The 26,780-nt window shown below is 36.2% G+C and overlaps 1 protein-coding gene across 2 annotated transcripts in view; it reads left to right on the top strand.

Annotated features, from left to right (window-relative positions):
- CASD1 (CAS1 domain containing 1) overlaps positions 1–26,780 on the top strand; it is a 102,057-nt gene that overhangs the window by 68,862 nt on the left and 6,415 nt on the right. The window contains exons 9-16 of one of the 2 annotated variants that reach the window (XM_006834284.1): positions 3,155–3,577; positions 4,969–5,058; positions 11,641–11,760; positions 12,945–13,101; positions 14,949–15,028; positions 19,128–19,229; positions 21,073–21,213; positions 21,679–21,756. In XM_006834284.1, the coding sequence (XP_006834347.1) occupies positions 3,155–3,577; positions 4,969–5,058; positions 11,641–11,760; positions 12,945–13,101; positions 14,949–15,028; positions 19,128–19,229; positions 21,073–21,213; positions 21,679–21,756 (1,191 nt within the window). Of the gene's footprint in view, positions 1–3,154; positions 3,578–4,968; positions 5,059–11,640; positions 11,761–12,944; positions 13,102–14,948; positions 15,029–19,127; positions 19,234–21,072; positions 21,214–21,678; positions 21,757–26,780 lie in introns of both variants that reach the window. The other variant, XM_006834285.1, reaches the window with a different exon arrangement.

The raw sequence follows: 26,780 nt of genomic DNA, 5'->3' as shown, positions 1-26,780 counted from the left end.
ACTGCAAAGTCATTTGAACTGCAAGGTCGGTGGTTCAAGCTCACCAGCTGCTCCTTGGAAACCCTATACAGGGTCGCTTTGTGTCGGAATTGACTCGATGGCACTTAACAACAATAACATAGTCCCTATAATAAATAAGGTTGTAAATCACTTGTTCATTGTATTCTTAATTACTAATAGTTATTCTATGCAAAGTTAGATCTAGAAATAATTTTGTTTTCCATCACCTGAGTATACATGTAAGTGAAAGATTGAGAATACTTTTAAGAGAGAGAAGCTGTGGGTGGGACGAAATGAAATTGCATTCATTGTGAGTCCCTTTTTTTGTTTACTTTTTGGTGACAATATACACAACAAAGCATAACCTTTCACCAATGTCTGCATGTATACTTCAGTGTCATTGGCTTTACATATCACATGTGTCACTGCTTTCATCATCTGAACCCATGTTGTTTCACCACCATTAATTTAGACTCTGCTGTGTGAAGTTTCTATCTGTGCTTTACAGATGATGTTGTCAATTTGATCTCATAAATAATACTTTTAAGAGTGCAGTGCTCTAAACAAACCTTCTTTATTAGTTGATCTACACTATTATTTAGTTTAAGAAGCCCTGGTATCACTGTGCACTACGCATTGGTTGCCTAACCTCAAAATCAGAGGTAGAGCCTACCAACTACTCCACAGGAGAAAGAAGAGGCTGTCTACTCCTATAGGGGAGCACTGTGGCTCCATACGATAAGCACTGGGCTGCAAACCACAAGGTCCATGATTTAAGCCCACAAGCCACTCCATGGGAGAAAGATGAGGCTGTCCAATCCCTCAACGATTTAACAGCCTTGGAAATCCTAAGTTGGAATCAACTTAAAGGCACTTAATAACAATAACAGCAACAACTACTTCTATAAAGGTTTAGAGTGTCAAGAAAACCCTGTATAGGGTTACTAAAAGTCAAAATCAGCTTGATGACAGTGGGTATTGTTTAGTTTACAGTTGACATCCTGGGGTTGTTTTGTTTGTTTGTTTTATTTTATTGTGAACTAAGTGATAATTAAAATGGGAGAACATTGGCTTTACACCATTGTTTCATTGTAATGATTACAGTTTTCTCCATGCAACATCATTGAACAGTATTTGCTCCATTCTCGCTGTTTTTCTTTTTTGGGGGAATGGGGGTAGGGAGATGCACACAGAAACACTCAGGAATGTATAATAATTTAAACAGCCAAAGGGGACATTCTGCAAGCCTGTGCCTCTTAGCTGCCAGCTCTTGGTTCCTTTCTTTCCATGAGTCTGGAGTCCTCAGCTGCTCCCTCTCTCCATGTCCCCATCTCTGCCTCCAACTCTGGCGTCGCTGCTTCTCTGAATAGGGTCCTACATTCCGCTTGTGTTCTTCTCCATTGAAGGTCCTAGGGTCCTCTGTTTCTGGACTTTAAGATTAACTACTCTCCCGTTTTTGTTAACAGAACTTCTGCCTTTATAGCTGTGACAGTCGCAATTATTCATGATAACAGTTACTCACAATTAAATCATAAGAACCTTATCCCCATCTCTTTCACCAGACCTGTCTAGACAAGATGAAAACTGTTCAGTGGGGGTCTTCCCCCATACACTCTTATCGCCCTCTCATTTTAAGTAGCCATTGTCTAAGTTGCCCATCCCTATCACCTTGTATACAAAGGGGATATGATTGAATTACTGTGCATTATATGGGAGAACATCATAGGAGCTCTGGTAGCGTAGTCGTTACGAATCGGGCTGTGAACCACAAAGTCAGCAGTTCGACACTACCAGCTGTTCCTCAGGAGAAAGATGAGGCTTTCTGCTCCCGTAAAGATTTATAGCCTCAGAAACCCTGTACAGTATCGCCTATGAGTCAGAACCGACTCCATAGCACATAACAACAACAACATGTGAAAGTTTACATGGGTCAGTTCTTTTCTTGCAGAAAAACATGTAAGTTATGTATCCATACATACAGTTGTAGGTACACTTCTAAGTGACTCTGCAGATCCAGTCTGGTGGTAGTTTAGGGACTTTGATATGGAGCCTGTAGATTTGTATCTGCGCAGATGTCTAGCACAGAGCCTTCCGAAGGCTTAAAGGCTGAGATTTTCTAAACCTTTGAGTGTGCTGAAAGCCTAGGCTTACTGTAATGTCATCTAGAGTTCCAAGAAACCTAAAATATAAATATTTTATAAATCTAGATTTTGACAGAGCCTTTAGTTTGACAGAATCTTGACAGTTTTTATTAAAACCATGTTGATTCACCATTTTAATTAACATCTGAAATCTTAAAACAGAATTCTAAGTAGTTTATAAGTGGTAAACAAAAGATATGAAATATTTTTTAAAAGTAATAATTAAAAAAAAAAAAGATAAGAAATAGCTGGAAATTATTTCCCACCCCACCCCCGTGGCAGTTTTTCTACAATCTTGTTTCACATCTTTAGACTTGTACTCTATCTTAAATATCCTGGTGTCTTCCGTTTGAATGTCTGTGAATTGAAATTCTTTGGTCCTTGACATCTGTCAATATTATATAAACTGGAGGTCATGACCCATTAGTAGTCATGAAATCAGTATTTTTTTTTAAAAAAAGAATAATGTAGAAAAATGTTGTTGTTAAGTGCTGTTGAGTCAGTTTTGACTCATAGCGACCCTCTACAAGATTTCCAAGGAGCAGCTGGTGGGTTTGGTCTACCGACTTTAAGGTTGGCGGTTCAGTGCTTATCCTACAGTGCCAGACCAGTTAGAGTGCATTAAAAATAGTAAAGGTAGGTATTGTTTCCTATGTGTGAGGGCTTCAAAGTTCATGAAAGAAATAGAATTAAAGATCATGAGATTTTTCTATGAACTTTTCTATGTGTGAGGGCTTCGAAAAGTTCATAGAAAAATGAACTTTTGTGTGTTTTTTGAGTCGTAATGTGAATTTCTTATTGTGGGTCATAGTCAAAAAAAAGTTTGAAACACCCTGAACTATTACAGACTGAAGGAATAGTATTATTTACTTGAGTGTTTGGGAAATGATAGCAAAAAATACAAAAAGCATTTTGGCTTCAGTCTTGAAAACTTGACAGTATTCACGGGAGACAATCTAATGTGAAACATATTACAGACAAGATAATAACCAAATCCCTTGATTTGTTCACAGAGTGCAATGATTCTTATGAATGTGTATTGCAATAAGATTGTGAAGCCTGTAGATGGTTCCTGTTGTCAACCCCAGCCTCCTCTTACTCTCATACAGAAGCTAGCTGCTTGCTTTTTCACCTTCTCTATTTTTGGATATTTAATTTTTTATATAATTCATCGTAATGCTCATCGGAAGAATAAGCCATGTACTGATTTGGAAGGTGGAGAGGAAAAGAAAAATACTGTCAATATATCTATGTCTCCTTTGGAAATACTATTACAGTCTTTCTGCAAACTTGGCCTGATTATGGCTTATTTCTATATGTGTGACCGTGCAAATCTATTTATGAAGGAAAACAAATTTTATACACATTCATCTTTTTTTATTCCAATTATCTACATCTTGGTTTTGGGAGTATTTTATAATGAAAATACTAAAGAGGTAAGAATTATTTTCTTTTCCACTAATGTTATCCATCTTACTTTACATTCTAAGTGAAAGAAATATTTACTATGCCAGAAAGCACAAATGAATACTGTTGTTATACTTCACTTAGAGTTGCTTTTTAGGGATAATTTGGTTGAAAAATTCACTTGCAGATTGTTGGAAAGGTGGAAAATATGACTTGTGTAAAAGCTATCACAATTTAGTGTTATTTTTGCTTTCTTGGGGATTGAGGGAATGAAGATGCTCCCGTTTTATAATGGCCTTTAAGCATGAGATACTATTAACTTTTATGAATTAAAAATAGAATGATATTAACAAATGCCTTATGCTCAAACCTATATGTGTGTGTTTTGCAATTATATATATATAAATTTAAAACTTATATATTGATGTGGCCACTATTTACACTACTCAAGAATTTCCTATTTTAGAATTTCTGTCATTGCTCACAATATTTGTGTAGTTTTCTTAAAAGGAATGAATTAATAGCACTGGACTGAGAACCTCAAGGTCAGCAATTCAAACCTACCAGCTTCTCAGAAATCCTATACAGGGTCACTTTGAGTCAGAACCTACTCAATGGCACTTAGCAGCAACATTGTAATAATTGAAGCCCTGGTGTGGTGCTGTAGGATAAGCACTGTGCTGATAACCTCAAGGTCAGCAGTTCAAACCCACCATCCACTCCTTGAAAACCCTTTATTACAGGGTTGCTACAAGTTAGAACTGACTCCGTGGCACTTAACTATGACAATATTGTATTAAATGGAATCCTGGTGTGACCCTGTAGAATAAGTACTAGTCTGCAAACTGCAGGTTGGCAGTTCAAACCCACCAGCTGCTTCTCAGATAGCCTATATAAGGTTCCTATGAGTCAGAACCAACTCAAAGTCTCTTAATAGCAACAATAATAATAAGTAACTTGTAAGAGGATGCTTAATCAGTTCATCTCCAGTAAGAATATACTAAGGAAAATAAAGTATTTTATAATTTTCTGATCATAAAGTTTAAGGGACTTGTAATATCATTTCTGACTCTGAATTTCTAAAATTTTAGTGCAAAAATTATAAAATGTCATTTTTAGATATATGAGTATACACATCTGTCATCATTTAAATATAATCTTAATGTGAAATCATAACAATCAACTTAAATATTCAAAATTTCATTTTCAAATTTCAAAAATATTTTTAGCATATTTTTATTAAGAAATTCAGTGATAATTTCAAGCTGTTTTTCTCTCCCTGGTAGTTCTGATAGAGCATTAGTACACTTTTGACATACAAATTTTACTATAAATGTTAACAGTATGAATTTTATCATATACTGTCCAAATAATTATATTTTCATGAATTCTTAAACAAGATTTTGGTTCTTTTATGCAGACTAAAGTATTAAATAGAGAACAAACTGATGAATGGAAAGGTTGGATGCAACTTGTGATTTTGATTTATCACATTTCTGGAGCAAGTACAGTAAGTATTTTTAAATTTAAGTTCAGAAAGTATAGGAAATAATGTCACTTTCCTGGTGTGGCGCTATGGGATAATGCACAAGGTCAGGGTGAACTGCAAGGTCTGCAGTTCAAGCTCACCAGCTACTCTCTTCAGAAACCCTGTACAGGGTCGCTGTTGAGTTGGAACCGACTCTGCAGCACTTCACAAGATGTTTCTTTAAGGGTATAGACTTCTGTGGTGCTTTATATGTTCTTTATCATTTAGAGATCCTTCTCATTTCCACCTAACCTTTCTGCCTTCCCAGTCTTTTCTTGCACTCTGACTTTTTGAGAATGCATATTATATTTACAGCAAATAAAAACTTTAATAAAATAAGGTCAGAGAAGGCAGTAATTGGTTTGTACTTACTTTGCCATGATTTTAACCCTTTCATGACTGAATTATTTTCTGCTTTGGTTTTTTGTTGACACCACTTGCTTTCAGTAATGGAGGGTATGCTGAAATCATGAGAAAAAACTTTTGAGGCACTCAGGATTTTGATAGAGTTGTTTGGGATACATATGTCCCAGGTGGACTCTGGTGGTAACATTGGTGGAAAGAAACCCTTTCTTCAGATTCTTGCAGTTAAACAGCTCCCCACCAGGTAGTAGCATGTACTATAACTGGGATCGTGATTTCCTGAGAAGCCTGAGAGGCTGAAAATATTGGTGAGTGATATGCCCAACAGGTCACAGAAGGGTTAATATTATAGAAACAGCTAATAATCTAAAGATATTAGTTCTTATCTTGTTGAACAACTAGCTGAGAGTTATGAAGAAGCTCTGTAGATGACACTTCATTGCAAAGATTTAGACTAGGCAGTTACTATCAAAAGAAATCAGAATGTTGTATTTTAGATTCTTCCCGTAGCTGCATTTTAGGAAGTTTGGTCAACTGTTTTTATACATTTTTTTCTCCCTTTTATTATTTTTACATTTTAGAAACCTAAATCTTTTGCCCTGATGGTCAAATTAAGATTATGCCCTCAGACACAAATGAATGCCATTGTACACATGCAGGGTGTGACTTCCTAAATATTACCTCCCATGCTGGGAAAGCTGGACAGTGAATAAGGAAGATTGTAGAAGAATTGATGCCTTTGAGTTATGGTGTTGGCAGAGAATACTAAAAGCGCCGTGGGCTGACAAAAGAACCAATAGATCTGTTTTGGAAGAAGTGCAGCCAGAGTGATCCTTAGAGGCCAAGATGGCGAAACTTCATCTCTCATACTTTCGATATATTGTCAGGAGGGAACAGTCACTAGAGAAGGATATCATCCTTGGTAAAGTGGCGGGTCAGAGAAAAAGAGGAAGACCCCCAACGAGATGGATTGGCCAGGTGGCAGCATCAATGGAATCAAGTGTGGCAACAGTAGTGAGGTTGTCCCAGGATCAGACATTGTTTTGTTCTGCTGTACATAAGGTCGCTGTGAGTCAGTGCCGACTCGATGGCACCTAACAACAACAACATGCTGGGGAACTCTTCCTGCTGGTCACTAGTGCCTACTGGGCGAACATCTTTTTTCCTTTTCCCTTGGTGTCATAAAGGACTTTTGGTTCTCATGCTCTGTGTCTACCTTGCATATGGCAGAAATATTAACAAAATGCATTCAATCGGAGTTGTAACATTTTGCTGCATTTTGCTTAAAATAATGCTTTTGAGTGTGTACCTTGGTATCTTCTTGTAACCACTTTTTACCTAAGTTGTTTCAAATAAGACTAAACTACTTTCTATAAAATAATTAAGAAATTCACTCAAAATTTGGGGAGTATCGAATTTCTTTTTAGCACTCTACTTGCTTGTATAAAGTGCATGCTTATCAACTGGAGTTGAATCATTGATAAGTTGAGAGACTTAGTGGAGTTTTGCCCAGAAAGGAGTATTTTTAAATTTTCATGGCAGCAATGAAGAAGGTAAATATTATTACTGGGCTGTTTTTAAGATAACGCTTAAGATTTGAAAATAATGATTATATTCATTAAGTCTATTTACTGTTTAAGGAGCTCTGGTAGTGCAGTGGTTATGAGTCAGGCTGCTAACCTCAAGGTCAGCAGTTCGAAACTACTAGCTGTTCCACAGGAGAAAGATGAGGTTCTCTGCTCCCTTAAAGATATACAGCCTCGGAAACCCTATATAAAGATATACAGCAAGGTTGCTGTACGTTGGAACCAACTCCACAGCACACTACCACCACCACCACCATTTACTTTTTAAAAAAATTATTGAAGATTTTATAAATGATTTAAAGGCTAGATGGCAGAGTAATGCACTATAATTTTTACAGACAATATATGGCTGTGGTGTGTGTATTTGTGGTAGCTGTGACACTGCAGCTGAGTGAGAGAGAGTGAATTTGAGTAGTTATGAAAGAGGCTGTAGAGTGAAAGCAATTTGAGAATAGGTGAACTGGAGATAGTAGGACAGTTTATAAGTCCAGCTCAGAATGTTTCAGATATAGCCAGCATATTCTCTAAGTGGTGAATGAAGACAAAAACTGAATCCTAGAATTTCTCTGACACAAGAATAAAGGCTCACTTAATTTGGGGGAGAAACTTTTTTAAAGAAAATGTCACCTAGATACATAATTAATAGTATCATAAAAAATGATACTACTGCTTTTATTTTTAAATTAGATATGAAGAGTTAATGGCAGAGTTCTTCAATTCACTGATTCCAAAGGGACTTAGGTAATAAAAGAATGAAGGCATTTTAGCTTCCTATTATTATCATTTGCCAAACTAGTTTGCTACCACATTTTGGAATACATTCCAATACTTTCTAAATTACAATTAAAAAAGAAAAAAAAAAATCTCTGTTTGGGATGAGCATACTTTTCATTAGCAAATCATTTGTTATAACAGATTAAAATATTCTAGTTCTTTTGTATAGGATTTTCGTGGTTAAAATTAACTATCTCCATGGGTTATTACATATTTTGGAACTAGGTTCTTTAGTATTCGTTAAAAATTGTAACTGTTATGACTAGCTGTGGTGGCACTGTAGGATAAGCACTAGACTGCTAACTGGTTCAAACCCACCAGCAACATCATGGAAGAAAGATGAGCTGTCTGCTCCCATAAAGGCTTCCTCTCTAAAACTCTATGTAGAGTCTCTGAGTCAGAATTAACTTGATGGCAGTGGGTTTGGTTTTTGGTTTAATCTTAATGTAGGAGCCCGGTAGCCCTGTGGGCTAAGCATTGTGCTGCTAACCACAGTCAGTAGTTCAAACCCACCAGTTGCTCCAGGGGAAAAAGTTGAGACTGCTTTCATAAAGATTAGTCTCAGAAACCCTATACAATGTCACCGTGAGTCAGAATCGACTTGATGGCAGTTTGTTTGTTTGATTCATCTTACTGTAAAGAGTATAGGTCACACAAGGGTAAAGGCACTCTGCCTCTGACAGGAGGTCAGCCATTACTCTGCAGAAGCAAAGTCATGGTGATCTGCATCTCCTGGTGGATTCCAACCACAGTGACACTATGTTGTTGTTAAGTGCTATAGAGTTGGTTCCAACTCACAGCGATGCAGTTTCCGAGGAGCAGTTCGTGAGTTGGAACCACTGACCTTGTGGTTAAAATCAAACTTGTGGTCCAGTGCTTATCGTACAGCACCACACCAGGACTAAACAGGGTATGTCTTCACCATGGCATTTTCAAGGCTGTCATCTTGGCTGTCTTTACGGGGGCAGACCACCACATCTTTCTTCTGCAGAGTAATGGCAGGTTCAAATTGTGTCCTTATGGTTAGCAGTGAGCTTGCATAATCACTGCACCATCAGCCCCATAAAGAAACCCCATGGGGCAAGTCTACTCTGCTATGTATAGTCATTAATTGAAAGTTAGAATAAATCCCATGGCATAAAACAACAAAAATCTTAATGTTTATATTTTGAGTAAACTACTGGACTGCTAACCACAAGATCAGTGGTTCAAACCTACCAGCCACTCCTCAGAAACCCTACACAGAGTCACTATGAGTCTAAATTGACTCAATGACACTTAACAACAGCATGTTAAACTTTAGTTGTGCCGTGTTTTTATGCTAAAATAGAAACTCAAAATTCCAGAGAACATTAAAATAATACAGGTGACCTGGCAGTTTGAAATTATAGGTATAAAAATGCTTTTAAAAATAAAATTTATATCAAACATAGCTAAAACAGTATGAATTTAACATTGAGAGATATATATTACAGTATAGAGTAGATGATATAGTATGCTGTTGTGGTTTTTTATTTTTGCTTTTTGAGAGTTCATAAATAACTTCCATGATTGGAAGAGATCTGTATTTGTGACGATTCCAAGAGAGGTAACCCAACAGAATGTGGAAATCATCGGACAATATCTTTGATATCCCATGCGAGTAAAGTTTTACCTAAAGATAATACATAAATGGCAGCAAGCATACATTGACAGAGAACTTCCAAAGGTTCAAGCCATATTCAGAAGAAGCCGTGGAACGAGGGATGTCATTGCTGACGTCAAATGGATCTTGGCTGAAAGCAGAGAATACCAGAAAGATGTTTGGTGGTGGTTATGTGCCGTGGAGTCAGTTCCGACACTCAGTAGCAACACTGTACAGGATTTCCGAGGCTGTAAATCTTTACGGGAACAGAAAGCCTCATATTTCTCCCATGGAACAGCTGACCGTGAGATTCATAATCACTGCACTACCAGAGCTCCTTAGATGTTTACCTGTGCTTTATTGGCTATGCAAAGGCTTTCAGTTGTGTGGATCATGACAAGCTATGGACAACATTACGAAGTATGAGTATTCCAGGAAATTTAATTGTGCTCATGAGGAATCTGTACATAAACCATGAAGCTGTTGTTCAAACAGAACAAGGGAAGACTGAATGGTTTAAAATTAGGGAAGGTGTGTGCCAGGGTTGTATTCTTTCACCATACTTGTTCAACCTGTATGCCTAGCAAATAATCCGAGAAGCTGGGTTATATGAAGCAAAACGTGGCATCAGGATTGGAGAAGATGATACTTGTTTGCTGAAAGTGAAGACTTAAAATACTGATGAAGATCAAAGCCTTTGGTATGGATTGCATCTCAATATAAAGAAAACAAGGATCCTCACCACTGGACCAATAAACAGCATTCTTACAACAGAGAAAAGATTGAAGTTGTCAAAGACTTCATTTTTCTCGGATCAACCTTCAACACTCATGGAAGCAGCAGTCAAGAAATCAAACAGCATATTGCATTACACAAATCTGCTGCACAGGTTTTTTTTTTCTTTTCTTTTTTAAGGATTTAAAGAACAAAGATGTCAGTTTGAGGACTAAGGTGTGCCTGACTCAAGCCATGATATTTGTAATAACCTCATATGCATGTGAAAGTTGAACAGTGAATAAGGAAGACCAGAGAAGAATTGATGCATTTGAGTTATGGTGTTGGAGGGCAATATTAAATCTACCATGGACAGCCAGAAGAACAAATAGATCTGTGTTGGATGAAATACAGGCTGAGTGCTCCTTAGAAGCCAGGATGGCCAGACTTCGTCTCTCATACTTCAGACCTATTGTCAGAAGGAACCACTTGCTGGCGAAGGATGTCATGTTTGGTAAGGTGGAGGGTCAGAGAAAAAGAGGAAGACCCCCAGCAAGATGGATTGGCAGAGTGGCAGCATCGATGGGCTTGAGCCCGTTGAGCATAGCAATGATTGTGAGGTTGGTCCAGGACCTGGCAGTGTTTTGTTCTGTTGTACATAGGGTCGCTATGAGTTGGTACTGACCCAATGGCACCTAACAATAGCAAATGACTGTATAATTGTGAGAGTTGAATGTCACTGAGCAGCCCTTTTAATTATGTTGTGAGGATCATTAATATTCACCTAAAGGACCAGTGGATATGTAAATGAGAACGAATCCAGTGACTCCCATTTTATGGAGATTCTAAACAAGTTGGTATTTCATTCATGCTAGAAGTGATGATGCGAAGCTCTGAAAATTCATGATATATCATTCTAAGGGACGTAGTGGTGATAAATACACTGGTGTAGGAGTTGAAAATAAAATTGTCTAATAACAAGAGTGGGGGGGAATAATATTTTTAAAGTTTGTTTACATGTGTTTCTTAAATGAATTATTTTAAGTAATCATGTGGCTTTTACTTGTAACTCTAAACTGTATATACAGTGGTCAAAATGTGGGATTTTTGCTTATTTTATTTTTCATCTTTGGGGAAATATGAGAGCTTTTTTATTTAGGACATATGGTGATAAATGATTGTAGCTATCATATATTGAATTCTAACTAGGTGCAAGTTGTTGTTGAAATTGCCATACATTTATAGCTTCCTCATTCCTTACAAGAACCCTTTGAAGGAGGAGAAGACAATAGTCTCATTTTGGGTATTTGGAAATTCAAACTTAAAGTCGCATTAGCAGTACTTAACTTTGTTTTTTAACTCCTGTGATAATGCCTAATTCTCACTTTTGAGAATAAGTGTTTTCATTGAGCTGATACCAAATGATGATGAGCTACTATAAATGTAGTTGTTGTTATAATTCAAGACATATGTTAATGCCAACATTTTTACTTATGTCCACAGTTTTTGCCTGTGTACATGCACATTCGAGTTCTGGTTGCTGCGTATCTGTTTCAGACAGGTTATGGGCATTTTTCATACTTTTGGATCAAAGGAGACTTTGGAATCCATAGAGTTTGTCAGGTAGGAATGCATTCAGTTTTCTTTTTCTCTTGATTCAATGTGCTTTTCTGCCTCACTGTTCACAAACATAAATACAGTCATTATAGGATAATAAGTAATTTAAATTTATGAATAACACTCTAAAATTGTTATTTCTGGGTTCTGTGTTTAATAATTCATGATAAATTATCTATTATGAGAGAAGGGAAAACAATTTAGTTGAATATATAATAAAAATACTAGTACATAAGGGCCAACATTGCTGATTCACTTTTTTGTAGAAATATATACAGTTACAATCTGAAATTGTTAAAATATGCCATGTTTTCTTTCTCTGAGGACTGGATTAGTATTCATTAAGTTTCTGCCTTGTGCCAGGGAATTTCTAAACATCATTCTTCATTACAAACCTGAATTGTTGTCATCATAGTCACAGACCAGAAACTGAGGTTCAGAGAGATTAAATAATTTACCCAAGATAACATAGTAAGTGATGTATATATAAATATGACATTGTTGTTAGTGCTGTTGAGTCAATTCTGACTGGTAGTAACCCTGTCTAGGGTTTCTGAGGCTGTAAATATTTATGGGAGCAGAAAGCCTCATGTCATCTTTCTCCCGTGGAGCAATTGGTAAAATGCAACTCCTGACCTTGAAGTTAGCAGCAGCCCGGCTCATAATCCAGTACACAACCAGGACTCCTCAGAGTCTAATACAAAGCTGCTCACATCCTGCGTGCTTTGAATAATATCACACTAATTGCCAAAATGACTTGTTAGAAAACTCACAAACACTTTTAAAATTTGAATATTATTCTGTATATATGACTACCTTCAGTTTAATCCCAAATGGTATAAATCATTATCAAGTAAGAGATGAAATGGACACCCTTTTGTTGTGGTAGTCTTATATCTGCATATAAATTGTAGCCCTAGGAAGAAGGTTTCCCCTTCCTTTCTTACATTTAGCAAGCTGAAAAATATAGCTAGAGGACATGCTGGGGTTTAGTTAATGTAATGCTGCATAAATATTTTAAATTCAACTCTTTACAGTGACTGTAGAACAAATGTAATTTTGTACATTAATAAAGTATTTTCTTACAGCTATCATTTTAATCTTAAATAAACATTCTCTCAGACAAAAACTGACTTTGTTTTTTATGTATACCTGGAATGAAAACCATTTTCTTCCCTTTTTTTTAATAGGTCTTATTTCGTCTCAATTTCCTGGTAGTGGTGTTATGTATAGTAATGGATCAGCCTTACCAATTCTATTACTTTGTCCCCTTGGTAACTGTATGGTTCATGATCATCTACGTTACTTTAGCACTGTGGCCACAGATAATCCAGAAAAAAGCAAATGGTAACTATACTCTCCTACTAATGTTAATGACTACATTCTTTCAGTGTATTAAATTTCTTTTAGTTACCAAAGGCCATTATTTATATTGAGTTTATTTTTATGTATAGTTTGACGTTTTGAGATTTTGTTCTTAAAACACATTTCTAAGATACTACAGCCAATTAATTAAAGTAGTATGACTTAGTGAAGAATAATATTTTCTACTTATTTTGTATGTATGTGTTTTTTTCCTTTCTAAAAAAATTTTCAAAGCCATTTTTCATATTAAGTAATGCAGCTGTTTTCAGATTGTGTTGTATTGAGCCAGAATGGCAGGACATAGAAGAGATAAGAACTTGCTAAGGAAACAAAAGCCAAGTAGGGCTCCAGGTTCCTTTACTATGTTTCAGTCTTAGCAGCTCTGCTTTTATTTGATTGCTTACATTTTGAGATATTGAGTAAACTCATTTGCAAAAAGACTTTTTATATCGAAGTTTAAAATGTGAATATAGTTGATATTCTAGGCAAAGCTGTAGGCAATTGTTATTATCCTGTTGTACACCTGAAGTAACCTGAGTGTCCAAGACAGTTCCATTTTCAAATTCCCCATAGTCATTTACCAATAGTGTTCCAACTGAGGCCAGATATATTTATCTTAATGCTTTTTATTCTCAAGATCATATCATTCAAATAAAACCTTCCCTTTTTTGAAAAAGTTTTTTAAGGTATTAAATTTATTCTTCTAATGAAATTTCATGTATTAAAAATATTTTTTCCATTGACTTCAATTATAATATCAAGTAATTTTTTAAGGAAATAGTTGTGTTCCAAATGCCAATATGTAGTCCAGTAGTGTTTTTGAATAGTCTCTGTAGTCCGATTGCTTATACTACTCAGCTTATTAACCAATTGAACAGCCAACATGTACTAACTTTGAGTATATAATTTTGAACATGCCTATATTAAAATATATCTTACCTCCTAGTCTATTAGGACATTTAAGCTCTCCCCTTGGAACTTTAATGTTTAATAAGTATTAAGTTTATCCAACATAAGTGTTTGTTAGAATTATATTTAACATATTACTCCAAAACTTTGTTAAAACTTTCAGTGATGAATATTGTTGCTAAGTATGCCAATGAGTCTGCTCCAACTCATAGCGACCTTGCATAGGGTTTCCGAAACTATAAATTTTTGTTGGAGCACCTTTCTCCCACAGAACGGCTGGTGGGCTCAAGTCACTGACCTGTGGTTCACAGTCCAGTGCCTATCCCACAGAGCCACCATAAGCCTTCAATAATATATTGTAGTTAAGTGCTGTCGAGTCCATTCCTACTTCATAGCCACCTTGTATTGGGTTTCCAAGGAGTGGCTGGTGAGTTTCAACCATCGATCTTGCAGTTCAAACAGCCCTTGCAGTTGAGTGTATTATCCTGCAGCGCCACACCAGTACTCCCAAGAATGAATAGGTGTAATTAAATCCAGGAAGCATTTTCAAATATACTTACAGTAAATGAATGTAAGTGTATAGGATATTATGTATGTTTTGGACTGATTTGTAATAAGGATCTTTAAATACCTGTTTTTTCCTTTTTGCCCTACTTCTTACCTATGCTACCTAAATACATATACATTATGTATAAGCTGCAGGAGAAAGATGAGGCTTTCTGTCCTGTAAAGATGCGTAGCCTCAGAAACTACAGAGGGTTACTATGCATTGGAATTGACTTGATGGCATTTCACAATAACAGTCATTTTAAAGAACTGTGCAGCACATAAATGCTTTAATGTAGAGAATATTAATAATGTAATGTGTTTTCTAATGTCAACTTACATTTCTTAGTTAATTCATATATTTTCTCTCTCAGGAAATTGTCTCTGGCATTTTGGCTTACTGTTGAAACTAGCCTTCTTGCTGTTTTGTATATGTTTTTTGGCATATTCTCAGGTTTGTACAGTTTTTCCATTTACATTTTATTTTAAAGTTCAAATCTATTAAATCCAGATTAAAGTATGTGAGAAGCGACATAGCTTTTTTAGCTTCCTGTTTTAATGACTATAATCAAAGTGTCATTCTGCAGTTGACTACTCAGTGTAGTTCTTTTGAGACCTATCCACTTTTGGTGTCACTGTTTTTGTTGTAAGCACAGTTTTAAGTTCTTCCTTTGGCAGTAGTTGAAGAACCATTTTACTTGACTTTGATCAATCAAACATTTTTTGAACGCCTCTTGTAAGACACTACTCTTAAGTGGAAATCAAAATTCGCTTGACAGAACTTGCTACTTGGTTTGTGCATTATTCATTACAGCAAAGTGTGTCTTGATTTTTTTAATATATAACTCTATACAGTAAAATTTAATAAAATGAACTTAGAAGCTGAAAGGATTGTACATATGTAATAAGCTTATTTTTTTTGGTCATTTTTCTAACTTTAAGCTTTATCCCCCTACTCTTAGTTGAAATTTTCTGTTATTTTCAACAGGGGTGTAAAATTCTGCCTGCTCAAACTGTCAGGTACATGTACTATTTGCTGTTGTTAAGTGCCGTCAAGTCAATTTTGACCCATAGTGACCCTGTAGAGGGTTTCCAAGGAGCGATTGGTGAGCTTGAACCACCAACCTTGCAGTTCAAACCGACTTAGAAGGTCTAGTGCATTAACTTACAGCATCAACCAGGACTCCAGATCTATTGTTAGGGCAGTGTATTATTTATTAGGAGCCCCAGTGACACAGCAGGTAAATGTTCACCTGCCAACCAAAAGGTCAGTGGTTTGAACCCAACAACCTCTGGAAGAAGATGTGACAGTTTGTTTCTATAAAGATTAAAGCCTTGGAAACTCTTTGGGGCAAGTCTTCTCTGTCCTCTGAAGAGCAAGGTGGCTCTGTAAGATAAGCACTGACCTTCAAACCACAGGGTCAGCAGTTCAAACCTACTAGTCACTTCATAGGAGAAAGATGAGACTTTCTGCTTCCATAAAGATTTTCAGCCTTGGAAACCCTATACAGGGGTCACTATGTGTAGGAACCGGTGCATAACAACAACTGTGTCCCATAGGATGGCTTTGAGTCAGGATCAACTAGATGCCAATGATTTTTATGTTATTTATAGTAAAATATTTTAATTTGAATGCCTAGACTGTCATGTTCTGCAGTTTGCTCTCCAACCCTTTCTGTTTTACCCCTGGCTGCTTCAGGTATAAATGCCCGATAAGAAGAGCATGTGTATGAGTGTTGTCATAAAGTTGAGTTGTTTTAATTTGTTTCAATATTTTTGTTTTTAATAGGCTTTTATACTTATTTTTATATTTAGAAATATGTAATGTGTCTATTTTTGCCTGACATCTAAGGTTTTTTATAGGAAATAAATAATAAGAAAACAGCATGCAAATGTGTAAACATAAATAGCTAGGTAGCAGTAACAACCACTTTAAGAAGTACTCATTAAAATTCCCAACACTCTGTGGGTGTCCTTGAGGAAAAGAACAAAAGCTCGTCTAGAGGCTCAGTAGACATACTGAGTTGGTATCCCTGTTTGGGTCAGTGTTGACCATAGGAGGAAAAAAGTATATAGTCCAGTGTCTTGCACAAAGCAAGTAATCAATAAATGTGTGTTTGTAGAATATATAAGAAATAAAATTTTTAATTAAAAATAAAGTTTTTAATTAGAGGCATATGCATATACTCTAGAGACAAAGGTGAGTCAAAAAGTATTGCTACTATAGTTCTAGCTCATACATGCACTGATTTACTCCAAACAATATGTGTTTAATGGTCTTTATCATTAATGTATGGCTGCATACAAAATTTATCAGTAATACACTTAGTCTCATTGGGGTGCCTTCATTAAGAGCAATGGCTTCCCAGGGGATCTGCTGAGCCAGTTAAAATCAAAGCAGAGAGGTCAGCTCAAGGTTACGGCTTTAGGATTCCAAAGGTGCATTCTTGATAGATTTTCTTGAAAAATACAGGACAATCACAAGATCTTGTGAAGAACTGTTAAGAAAATGGAATATCACATGGATGAGAAAAAGGGCAGTAAGTTGTGCCAAAGAAGGTTTTTCTGTCATGACAGTGTACCGGCTATGTAACAAGGGGATGGTTCTAGGAAGATTTTGTTGGGAAGTTTTACCCCATCCACCCTACAGCCATGCTTTTACCCCTTCAAACTTCTTTTTTGTTTTCAAAACTCAAACCCCCGCCACCATCACGTTTATTCTGATTTATTTTGACCCTATAGGACAGACTAGGGTTTCCAAGGCTGTAAATTATTATGGAAGTAGAGAACCTCATCTTTCTCCTGCACAGTGACTGGTAGCTTCAAACCACTGACCTTTGTATTAATAGTTCAATGCTTGACACACTGAGGAACGCAGTTTGAGTCCCTTGAGCATACCAAAACTGCCATCTTGATGTGCTGTAAATGAAAGCATGCGGAATGCTTCAGCGAAGAATTAATGGAAGCACTGTATTCAGAAGTGTATAGACCTAACCAGAAGATATCTTACGAAACAGTAGCTTCACATTTTGATATTTGTTTAATAAAGGTTGTTGTTGTTGCAATACTTTAAAAAACACCCTCATATATGTTCTGTACGATCACATATAATAGATAATCTGGTTTAGAGTGGTGGGTTAATGCTCTAAACTACAAGGTTGGTTTGAACCACAAGGTCAACTGTTCAAGCTCACCAGTCGCTCCTTGGAAACCCTATGCAGGGTCGCTATGAGTCAGAATCGATTCATTGGCAATTAACAACAGATTATATCAGTATCTGTATGGAGTACTGGTGTGGTACTGTAGGATAAGCACTGGACTGCTAACCGAAAGGTCAGTGGTTCTAACCCACCAGACATTCCTTGGAAACCCTTTACAAGGTTACAATGCATTGTAACCAACTGGATGGTGCTAACAATAACAAAAATATGACTTAATCGATCATAATGACAGATGGTGTATATATGTGTGGTTTATAAGTACTTGAGACTGCAACTTCGTAATCTTATGGGGTGTAAATTTTGGACTCGCGGTGTGGTGCTCTAGGGTAAGCACTGGACTGTGAATCATAAGATCAGCAATTAAGACCCACCAGACCTGTTCCTTGGAAACTCTATACATAGTTACTATGAATTGGAACTGAATCGACAGCACTTAATGACAAGATTTTTATAAAACCTATTTTTAATATTCTGTTTGCCTTTGGAATTCTGTGGTTAAATTAATAATGTTCTATTTTATTAAAATAATAAAATTCTTCTGACCTAAAGGTTTAGCAGTACTTAAAATGTAGTATTATTTTAATACTTTTGCTTTGTTTTTTAATTGCCTTTTCCTTAAATGATGATGCTACATTTTTTAAGCTGTGACATTAAGTCTAAGAATGGTCCTCTGTAATAGAGTTTGTCATTATTCTTCAGCCTGGAAAGTGAGGGTTTTGTTCTCTTCTTTGAAAGACTTCATTGGTGTGCAGGAATACACTCAAGACTTCTGCCCCTTCATTCCCAGACTTTCCAGGATTAATAATAGAGTACCATTCACTAGCTTGACCAGAGTAATTGTAAATTTTGTTTCAAAGTCTGGTAATGCATTTTGGATATGGTTGATTGAGTAAAGTGACTGACTAAGAGGATTCTCTTAACTCAAATATTTAATTATAGACTTAAAAGGACATTTATTAAAAGAAAACAATATTTTAGCCTTAACAATCATTCTTTAGAATATTGATACCGTGTTACCTGTGAAACCTTTTTTGTATTTTGATTGGTAAATAGTAGTTGTTGTATGTACTGGATTAAATACTTTAAATGGAATAATTTTCTAGTTGTCAAGGTTTTGTTACTTTCACATTGTCTCAATACCCTTTCATGTGAAGTGAAAGTTACAGTTTTAAGTCGTCCTTATTGATATGGTAAAAAAAATTTGAATTTTCAAATGAAATAAATCTGTTACAAATTGTGAATAATCCTAACTTTAGGGAAGAATAGTTTATAGTAGTATTGTAAAGCAAGGATTGACTTGGACCATCTCACTTTATTTTCTGGATTTCTTAGGGTGCATTTGAGAAGATCTTTTCTCTTTGGCCATTGTCCAAGTGTTTTGAACTGAAAGGAAATGTGTATGAATGGTGGTTCCGATGGAGGTTAGACCGTTATGTATGTATTTACCTTTTGATCTTTTGCCATTACTAATTATAATTTTTTTAAATTATCTGGGAAATTTTAATCTTTTTATTAGATTGAAAATATGGAACATGTTGATTTGATGAACCAATGCAATTATGGGTGACCCTCACCCCCTTTATTTTATAGCAGGGAAAGGGTTTGTGTATCTGTATCAACAGGAAAATAATGGAAAATTTTGTTTACAAATGAGTTTTACTTGAGTTATAATTTTGATTTATAGGTGCTCCATAAGATAAATAATTCAGCCATTTAAAACAGTATTTATTGAATGCCAATATGTGTCCTCTGTGTTGGTGTTATGAAGATTCCATTAGAGGAAGAAGTCATAACAACCAGACTTCTGTGATCAAGTTTAAAACTCAAGATTGCTACTTTTACTTGGGTACAGCATAGATTTTGAGTGGAAGTGTGCAGAGAGCACTGTTGAGGTTGAGTCCTTGTACTTGTACCTTGAAGGAAGGCGCCCTGATGACATAATGGCTAAAATCTTGGCTGTTAGCCAGATAGGGCAGTTCTAACCCAGTAGCTGCTCCAAGGGAGAAGAGATCTGGCAATCTGTTCCCATAAAGATTACAGCCTAGGAAACCCTATGGGACAGTTCTACTCTATCCTGTAGGGTCACTGTGAGTCAGAATTGATTGGATAGCACACAGCCACAACCTTCAATTGGCAAAGAAGACATAAAACTTTTACCACATCTTTTGGAAAATATAGACAATAGATGTTAATTACCTCTCTTCGGTGTTTACCTTCTTTCTTTTCTTTTACTCATTCCTTTTTGTTGTTGTTGTTAAGTGCCGTGGAGTCAGTTCTGACCCATAGCGACTTGTACAGGGTTTCCGAGGCTGTAAATCTTTACGGGAGCAGAAAGCCTCATCTTTCTCCCACGGAGCAGCTGGTAGTTTCGAACTGCTGACGTTAAGGTTCGCAGCCCGATTCGTAACCACTACGCTACCAGAGCCTCTTTTTGTTAGTCAGCAAATATTTTCTGAAAGCTATTTTCTATGCCATTTCTGATTTCCTGTGCTCTATGATCTTTCCAGTGTACTACATTGCATTTCAAAAGCATAAATGAAAAATGAAAGCTTTGCTAAAGTATTGACATCAAATAATCTTAAACTCTCAACTTTCTCATTGTTGTTAAGTGCCATCTACTTGGTTCTGACTCATAGTGACTCTGCATTGGTTTTCCAAAGAGCAATTGGCTTGTTTGAATGGCCAACCCAGAGGTTAGCGGTCCAGGGCTTATCCTGCAGCGTCACTCCAGGACTCTTAACTAATAGAGCAGTCTATTATGATATGATAGACCTTTAAAATCCATGTGAAGTCTTTGTTTAAAAAGGACACCTTACATGCTTACTGGTCCACTCCCCCCCCCCACACTCTTTTAAATTATGATCTTAATGGTATTTTGTTTATTTTATTTGACTAAAGGGACCAATATGAAACGTTTTTTTATCTTATTGAGTACACTTAAATTGTGCCGTGCATTTTAAAGGACGTATCTGATCTTTCTTTCTTAAATTGTCATTATTTCTTTACTTCCTGCTAAGACTACTCAGAACTAATCAGTGTATCACATTTTGTTGCGTGAGATGTTTTTGCTTATCTACTGATGATGAGTTCTAACTGTCATTAGCTTTTATTTCATTCTTGGAGTTTCATGCTTGAAGTTTAAGTACTTCATAGAAACTCCAAACCTTTAAGCTTATAGCATGCTTACTTTTATACTTATATTCCCCATTAATCAAATATTTATTCTATTTTTTGGAAAATAGCTCTTTAAGGCAGATTTTGTCTCCTTACTTTCCAGGTAGTCTTTCATGGAATGTTGTTTGCTTTCATTTATTTGGCTTTACAGAAGCGCCAAATACTTTCTGAAGGAAAGGGTGAACCTCTTTTTTCAAACAAAGTTTCAAATTTTTTATTGTTTATTTCAGTAGTTTCTTTCTTGGTAAGTTTCACAATTTTAATTTTCAAAAAATTTAGCCTATCAAATTAATTTTAAGAAATAAGAATATAACAGATATTTTTGACAAAATCTTTGTTAATGGTCTTATTAGATATGTGTGTGTTTATTAGTATGAAGAATAACTGAGAGTTAGGAACTTAAAAAGTACTGAGAAATTTGAAGAAAAAAATCTAATGGGAACTATTTTGTTTGAACAACCTTCCCAGCCTTACAATTGCTGTTTCCAGATAAGCACAGACTTTTGCTTGTTTCTTTCCTCTTCCCTATGTTTAGCACATTGAAGCAAGTGACAAATAAAACCCACAGGCAGTTTTCACTACGGTTACTAAATAGCATAAAGAAATACAGTTTTATAAATAAATAAAACTTTTAAAAAATAGAGAATTATGCCTCTTTAAGGACTATGTTTTTGTTCGTTTTAAACTATTCCTTACATTTTTGTTTTAGACCTACTCCATCTGGGCTAGCAGTTGTAAAAACAAAGCAGAGTGCAATGAACTCCATCCATCTGTTTCTGTGGTACAGGTAATTATCTTGATTTAAAGAATGTTTATTTCTTGATTCTTCTTAAGAACAGTCTTTGGAATCAGAGTTTTTGTAATCAAACTCCAGAAAATGTAAGTGAGTTACTTAATCTTTCTTAACTCTACCTTCCTCTATTCTTTAATGTAGTTGTTGTTGTTTGTGTTAAGTGCTGTCGAGTCAGTTCCGACCCACAGTGACCCTGTATAGGGTTTCAGAGGAGTGGCTGGTGAGCTTGAACTGCTGACCTTGTAGTTCAAACCAACTTTGCAATGCAAGGTATTAACCCACAGCACCACACCAGGACTCATGTAGTAGATATATAGAAAACTTTTTCAAAAGGCTGTTCCATTGAATATATGGAAACAATCTAATATGTTATCACTTAATAGGTCCTCAGAAAATGCTAATTCCCATTATTTGCTTTTCTTCATTTATTCAAATGTCTTCATTTATTTATTCAGTCATACTTATTAAATATTTGCTTTGTGTTAATTGAGATTCCCGTTGTAGCTCTGTAGGATTAGCACTGGGCAAACCACAAGGTTGGCAGTTCAAACCCACCAGCTGCTCCTTGTAAACCTTTATACAGGATCATTATGAGTCAGAAACCACTCGACAGCACTTAACAACAATAAAGTCAGACCTCAGCTGAAGAAATGGGCAAAATGTCTTAAGTAAGAAGCCAAGAGGGTATTACATTCTTAGAGTCCTGGTGTGGTGCAGTTTTACATTTAACAAATAATGCACTTTGTTTCATCTCAATTTTTGCAATTGCAGTCCCCTCCATGGACCAATAGCTATCCCGCTTCCTCCCTGTGGCTCCTGTTTCCATTACACCTACCTTCCCAGCCCTTTCTCACCTTTGTCCTTAGGTACATGTACCCTTTTTTATTTTGAATGATTGACTGTTTCATCATTCATAGTGACCATATTTACTAGTATTGTAGTTCCTCTGTCTGTCTATCTATCTCTGTCTATCTTATCTATTTACTAGTATTGTAGTTCCTCTGTCTTTCTTATCTATCTGTCTGTCTATCTGTCTATCTATCTATCTATCTATCTATCTATCTATCTATCTATCTATCATCTATCTGTTTGACTGAAAAAGGGCCACAAGTTTGAGTTTCTTTCCAGACCTGAAGGGTGGTCAAGAGCCTTAGTCTCAGGTTCCTATAGTCTTTCTGACCAATAAACCTGGTCTTTTTTTTTTTTTTTTTTCCCTCTCTATCCAGGACCTTCTAATGTGATCCCTTTCAGAACAGGTGGTAGTAGTAGCTGGGCACCACCTAATTCTTCTGGTTTCAGAGTAATAGAAACTGTTATATGTTCCTAGTCCATTGGACTAATTGATTCCAAATACTTTCAGGTCTCTTCACTCTTCTTTCTTCTGCACATGGAGAGACCAATAGTTGTACTTTACATGGCCACACATGAGCTTTTAATATTCTGTACTACTCATCTAAATAGTACTTCTGGTGTGGCACTGTAGGATCTGCACTGAACTGTGAACCACAGGTAGGCAGTCCAAACCCACCAGCTGCTCCTTGAGTCTCAGCCAATTCCACGGCACTTATCAACAACAGTACTCACCTAAGTAGGATGTAGAACTTTGCCGTGGTGGACTGTGATATGCCAGTTGACTATCGTGTTTCTTGAGATGTAGTTCTGAGCCCCCAGGCTTTAAGATGTTTGATAATATGTTAAGACATTTTCATCATTTTGCCCACTGTATGTTCTGGTAGTGTAGTGGTTACGAATAGGCCTGCTAACCTCAAGGTTGTCAGTTCAAAACTACCAGCGGTTCTGCGGGAGAAAAAGGAGGCTTTCTGCTCCCATAAAGATTTACAGCCTCGGGAACCCTGTACAGGGTCGCTATGAGTTGGAACCGACTCCACGGTACTTAACAACAACAACAACAACAACATGATCTCCCATATTCACAGTTGTGTTTTTAGGAAAGGTACTCATATCCTCTTTCAAACTCTTGTATATATGTGGGATATTTAAATATTTATATATACACACACATACATATATTGTTGTTGTTGGTAAGTGCTGTTGAGTTGTTTCCAACTCATAGCAACCCTGTATCGAGTTTCCAAGGAGCAGCTGGTTTGAACTGTGGACCTTGTGCTTCGCAGTCTTGTACTGATCCTACAGTGCCACACCAGGTGTCTATATATATACAAGTGTGTATACACACATAAACACACACATTCCTCTGTTCCTCTCATACCCTTTCAGCATTTGTCTCTATGCATGTATCTCCCCACAGAACACTGTTGTTCCAACACTGTATATATCACTATTTACCTCTATCCCCTTTAACCCTTGTATACCTCCCTATATCTTCACCTGTCTTCATCATTCTTCTGCCAACTTCCCTCTTCTTAAATATTGTCCTCACTTTCTTGTATATTGCCCTCCCTGTCACCTGAGTTAACATGTGTCTACCCTGTAGTCAGTGATCTACGCTCCCTTCCCTCCCACCCCTAACAAACATAAAGAATGTTTCTTTTTTTTTTCTTTCAAACTCTTACATATTTGTGGGTCATATAAACTTACATATCCGATTCTTCCTCCTTTACTTGTTCAGCCTATGTTTCAATCCACTTATCTACACAGAGACCACTGTTGTTCCATGGTTGTGTATATATCACTATTTACAAGTATCCCTTTCAGTTCATGCCCACCACCCTGTGTCTTCAGCTGTCTTCATTATTCTTGTATATTGCACTCCCTGTCACCTAAGCTAACATGTGTCTATCCTCTAGCCAGTGAATGACTTGCCCCTCCCTCCTACCCCTGGAAACGATCAAATAATGTATCTTTTAATATGTAAAATTTTATAATAATGGTCTCATACAATATTTGTCTTTTTGTAATTGACTAATTTTACTTAGCATAATGTCCTCCAGGTTCATCCATGTTATGTGCTATTTTGCAGATTCATCGTTATTCTTCAACATTGCTTAGTACTCTGTTGTGTGCATGTACCAAAGTTCATTAATCCACTCTTCTGTTGATGGCCACTTGTCTCCATCGTCCATCTATTTTGAATAGTGCTGCGGTGAACATCAATGTGCATATATCTACTTGTGTCCTGTCTTGTATTTTTTGTGGATATATACCCAGTAGAGAGGGGTTGCTGGGTGGGTCACAAGGTATTTCTGTTTCCAATTTTCTGAGGAATCACCATACCGTTCTCCAGAGTGGTTGACCCATTTTATAGTCTTACCAGCAATTCAGGAGGGTCCCAGTATCCCCATACCCTCACCAGCATTTTTTGTTTTCTGGGTGTGTTTTTTTAAAACATTGCTGTTAATATTGGTGTGAAATTATATCGCATTGTTGTTTTGATTTGCATCTCTAATGGCTAATGAGCGTGAACATTTTTTCATATATTTGTTCGCTGCTTGTATATCTTACTTGGTAAAGTGTCTGTTCATGTCCTGTGCCCATTTTGTCTGTTTTTTGTAGAGGTATTGTAGTTTTCTACAAATTTTAGATATTAGTCCCTTGTCTGATTTGTCATTGCTAGAAATTTTTTCCTAGTCTGTGGACTCCCTTTTTACTCTGTTCATGAAATATTTTTATGCGTGTAAGTTTCTCATTTTTAGGAGGTCCCAGTCATGCTATTTTGTCTTCTACTACTTGTATGGTTTTTGTACTGTTTGATTGTGTGTGTATGCCATGTACTAGAACCCCTAAGTTTGTCCCTAGCTTTTCATTGGTGATCTTTATCGTTCTAGGGTTTACATTTAGGCCTTTAATCCATGTTGAGTTTGTTCTTGAATATGGTTTGAGGTATTGATCTTATTTTATTCTTCTGCAAATCAATTTTCAATTTGTCAGCACTATTTGTGGAAGAGACTATGTTTTCTCCATTTAATGTGTTTTAGACCTTTGTCAAATATCAGTTGACTACTATATAGGTGGATTTACTACTGGATTCTCAATTCTGTTGCATTGGTCTTTGTATCTTAAATAGTACCAGTACCAGGCTCTTTTGGTCACTGTGGCTCAGTAGTAATTGTTGAGATCTGTTTGTGAGAGGCCTCCCAACTTTATTCTTCATAAGCAGTGCTGTCCTTGTCACAGGTCTCCTCTTTCCTCTCCATATAAAGTTCGTCATCATTTTTTCCATCTCTTTAAAGATTGATGTTGGAATCTGGTTTGAGATTAGGTTATATCTATAGATTGCTTTGGGTAGTATTTAAATTTTCACAATGTTAAGTCTTCCTAATCCATAAGCATGGTATATTCTTCTATTTTTGGTAAATCTCTTTGTAGTTTTATTTGTGTATGTCTTTTGTTAGATTTATTCCTAAGTATTTCATCTTTTGGGTGGCTATTGTAAGTGGTATTGTTTTCCTAATTTCCTTTTCAGAGCTGTCTTTATTAGTATAGAGGAATCTGATTAATTTTTGCATGTTGATTTTATACCCTGCCACTTTGCTGAATCTCTCAGTGAGTTCCAATAATTTTCTTGCTGAGTCTTTGGAACTTTTTGTGTATAGGATCATATCATCTGCAAACAAGAGTTTTGCTTCTTCTTTGCCAATTTGGATGCCTTTAATATCCCTATCTTGCCTTATAGCTCTGGCTAAGATTTCCAACACAATATTGAGTAGAAGTAGTGATCAAAGACATCTTTATTTAGTTCCTGTTCACAAAGGTAATGCTTTTAGTATCTCTCCATTGAGAGTAATTCTGGCTATTGGATATATAATCTTAATTGTGCTGATGAATTTCCTTAGTTCCTTATTTGTTTGTTTGTTTTTTTATATAAAGAATGGATATTGAAATTTCTCATGCACCTTTTCTGGATCAATCTAAATGATCATGTGGTTCTTTTCCTTTTTTTTTTTTTTAATTTAATGCTGAATTATATGTTGGTTGATTTTTTTTTTCAATGTTTTATTGTGAATTATATGATAGTTTACATGAGAGAACTCTAGTTTTACATTCATTCCATCGCCTATCATTACATTGCCATGGTTCCAATCCCCTCCATGCATCGT

Source organism: Chrysochloris asiatica, unplaced genomic scaffold (genome assembly GCF_000296735.1).
Source record: "Chrysochloris asiatica unplaced genomic scaffold, ChrAsi1.0 scaffold00010, whole genome shotgun sequence".
In the NCBI taxonomy this organism is placed as follows: domain Eukaryota; kingdom Metazoa; phylum Chordata; class Mammalia; order Afrosoricida; family Chrysochloridae; genus Chrysochloris; species Chrysochloris asiatica.
The sequence above is the reverse complement of the archived record's forward strand: the minus strand, read 5'-3'. Positions and strand labels throughout refer to the sequence as shown.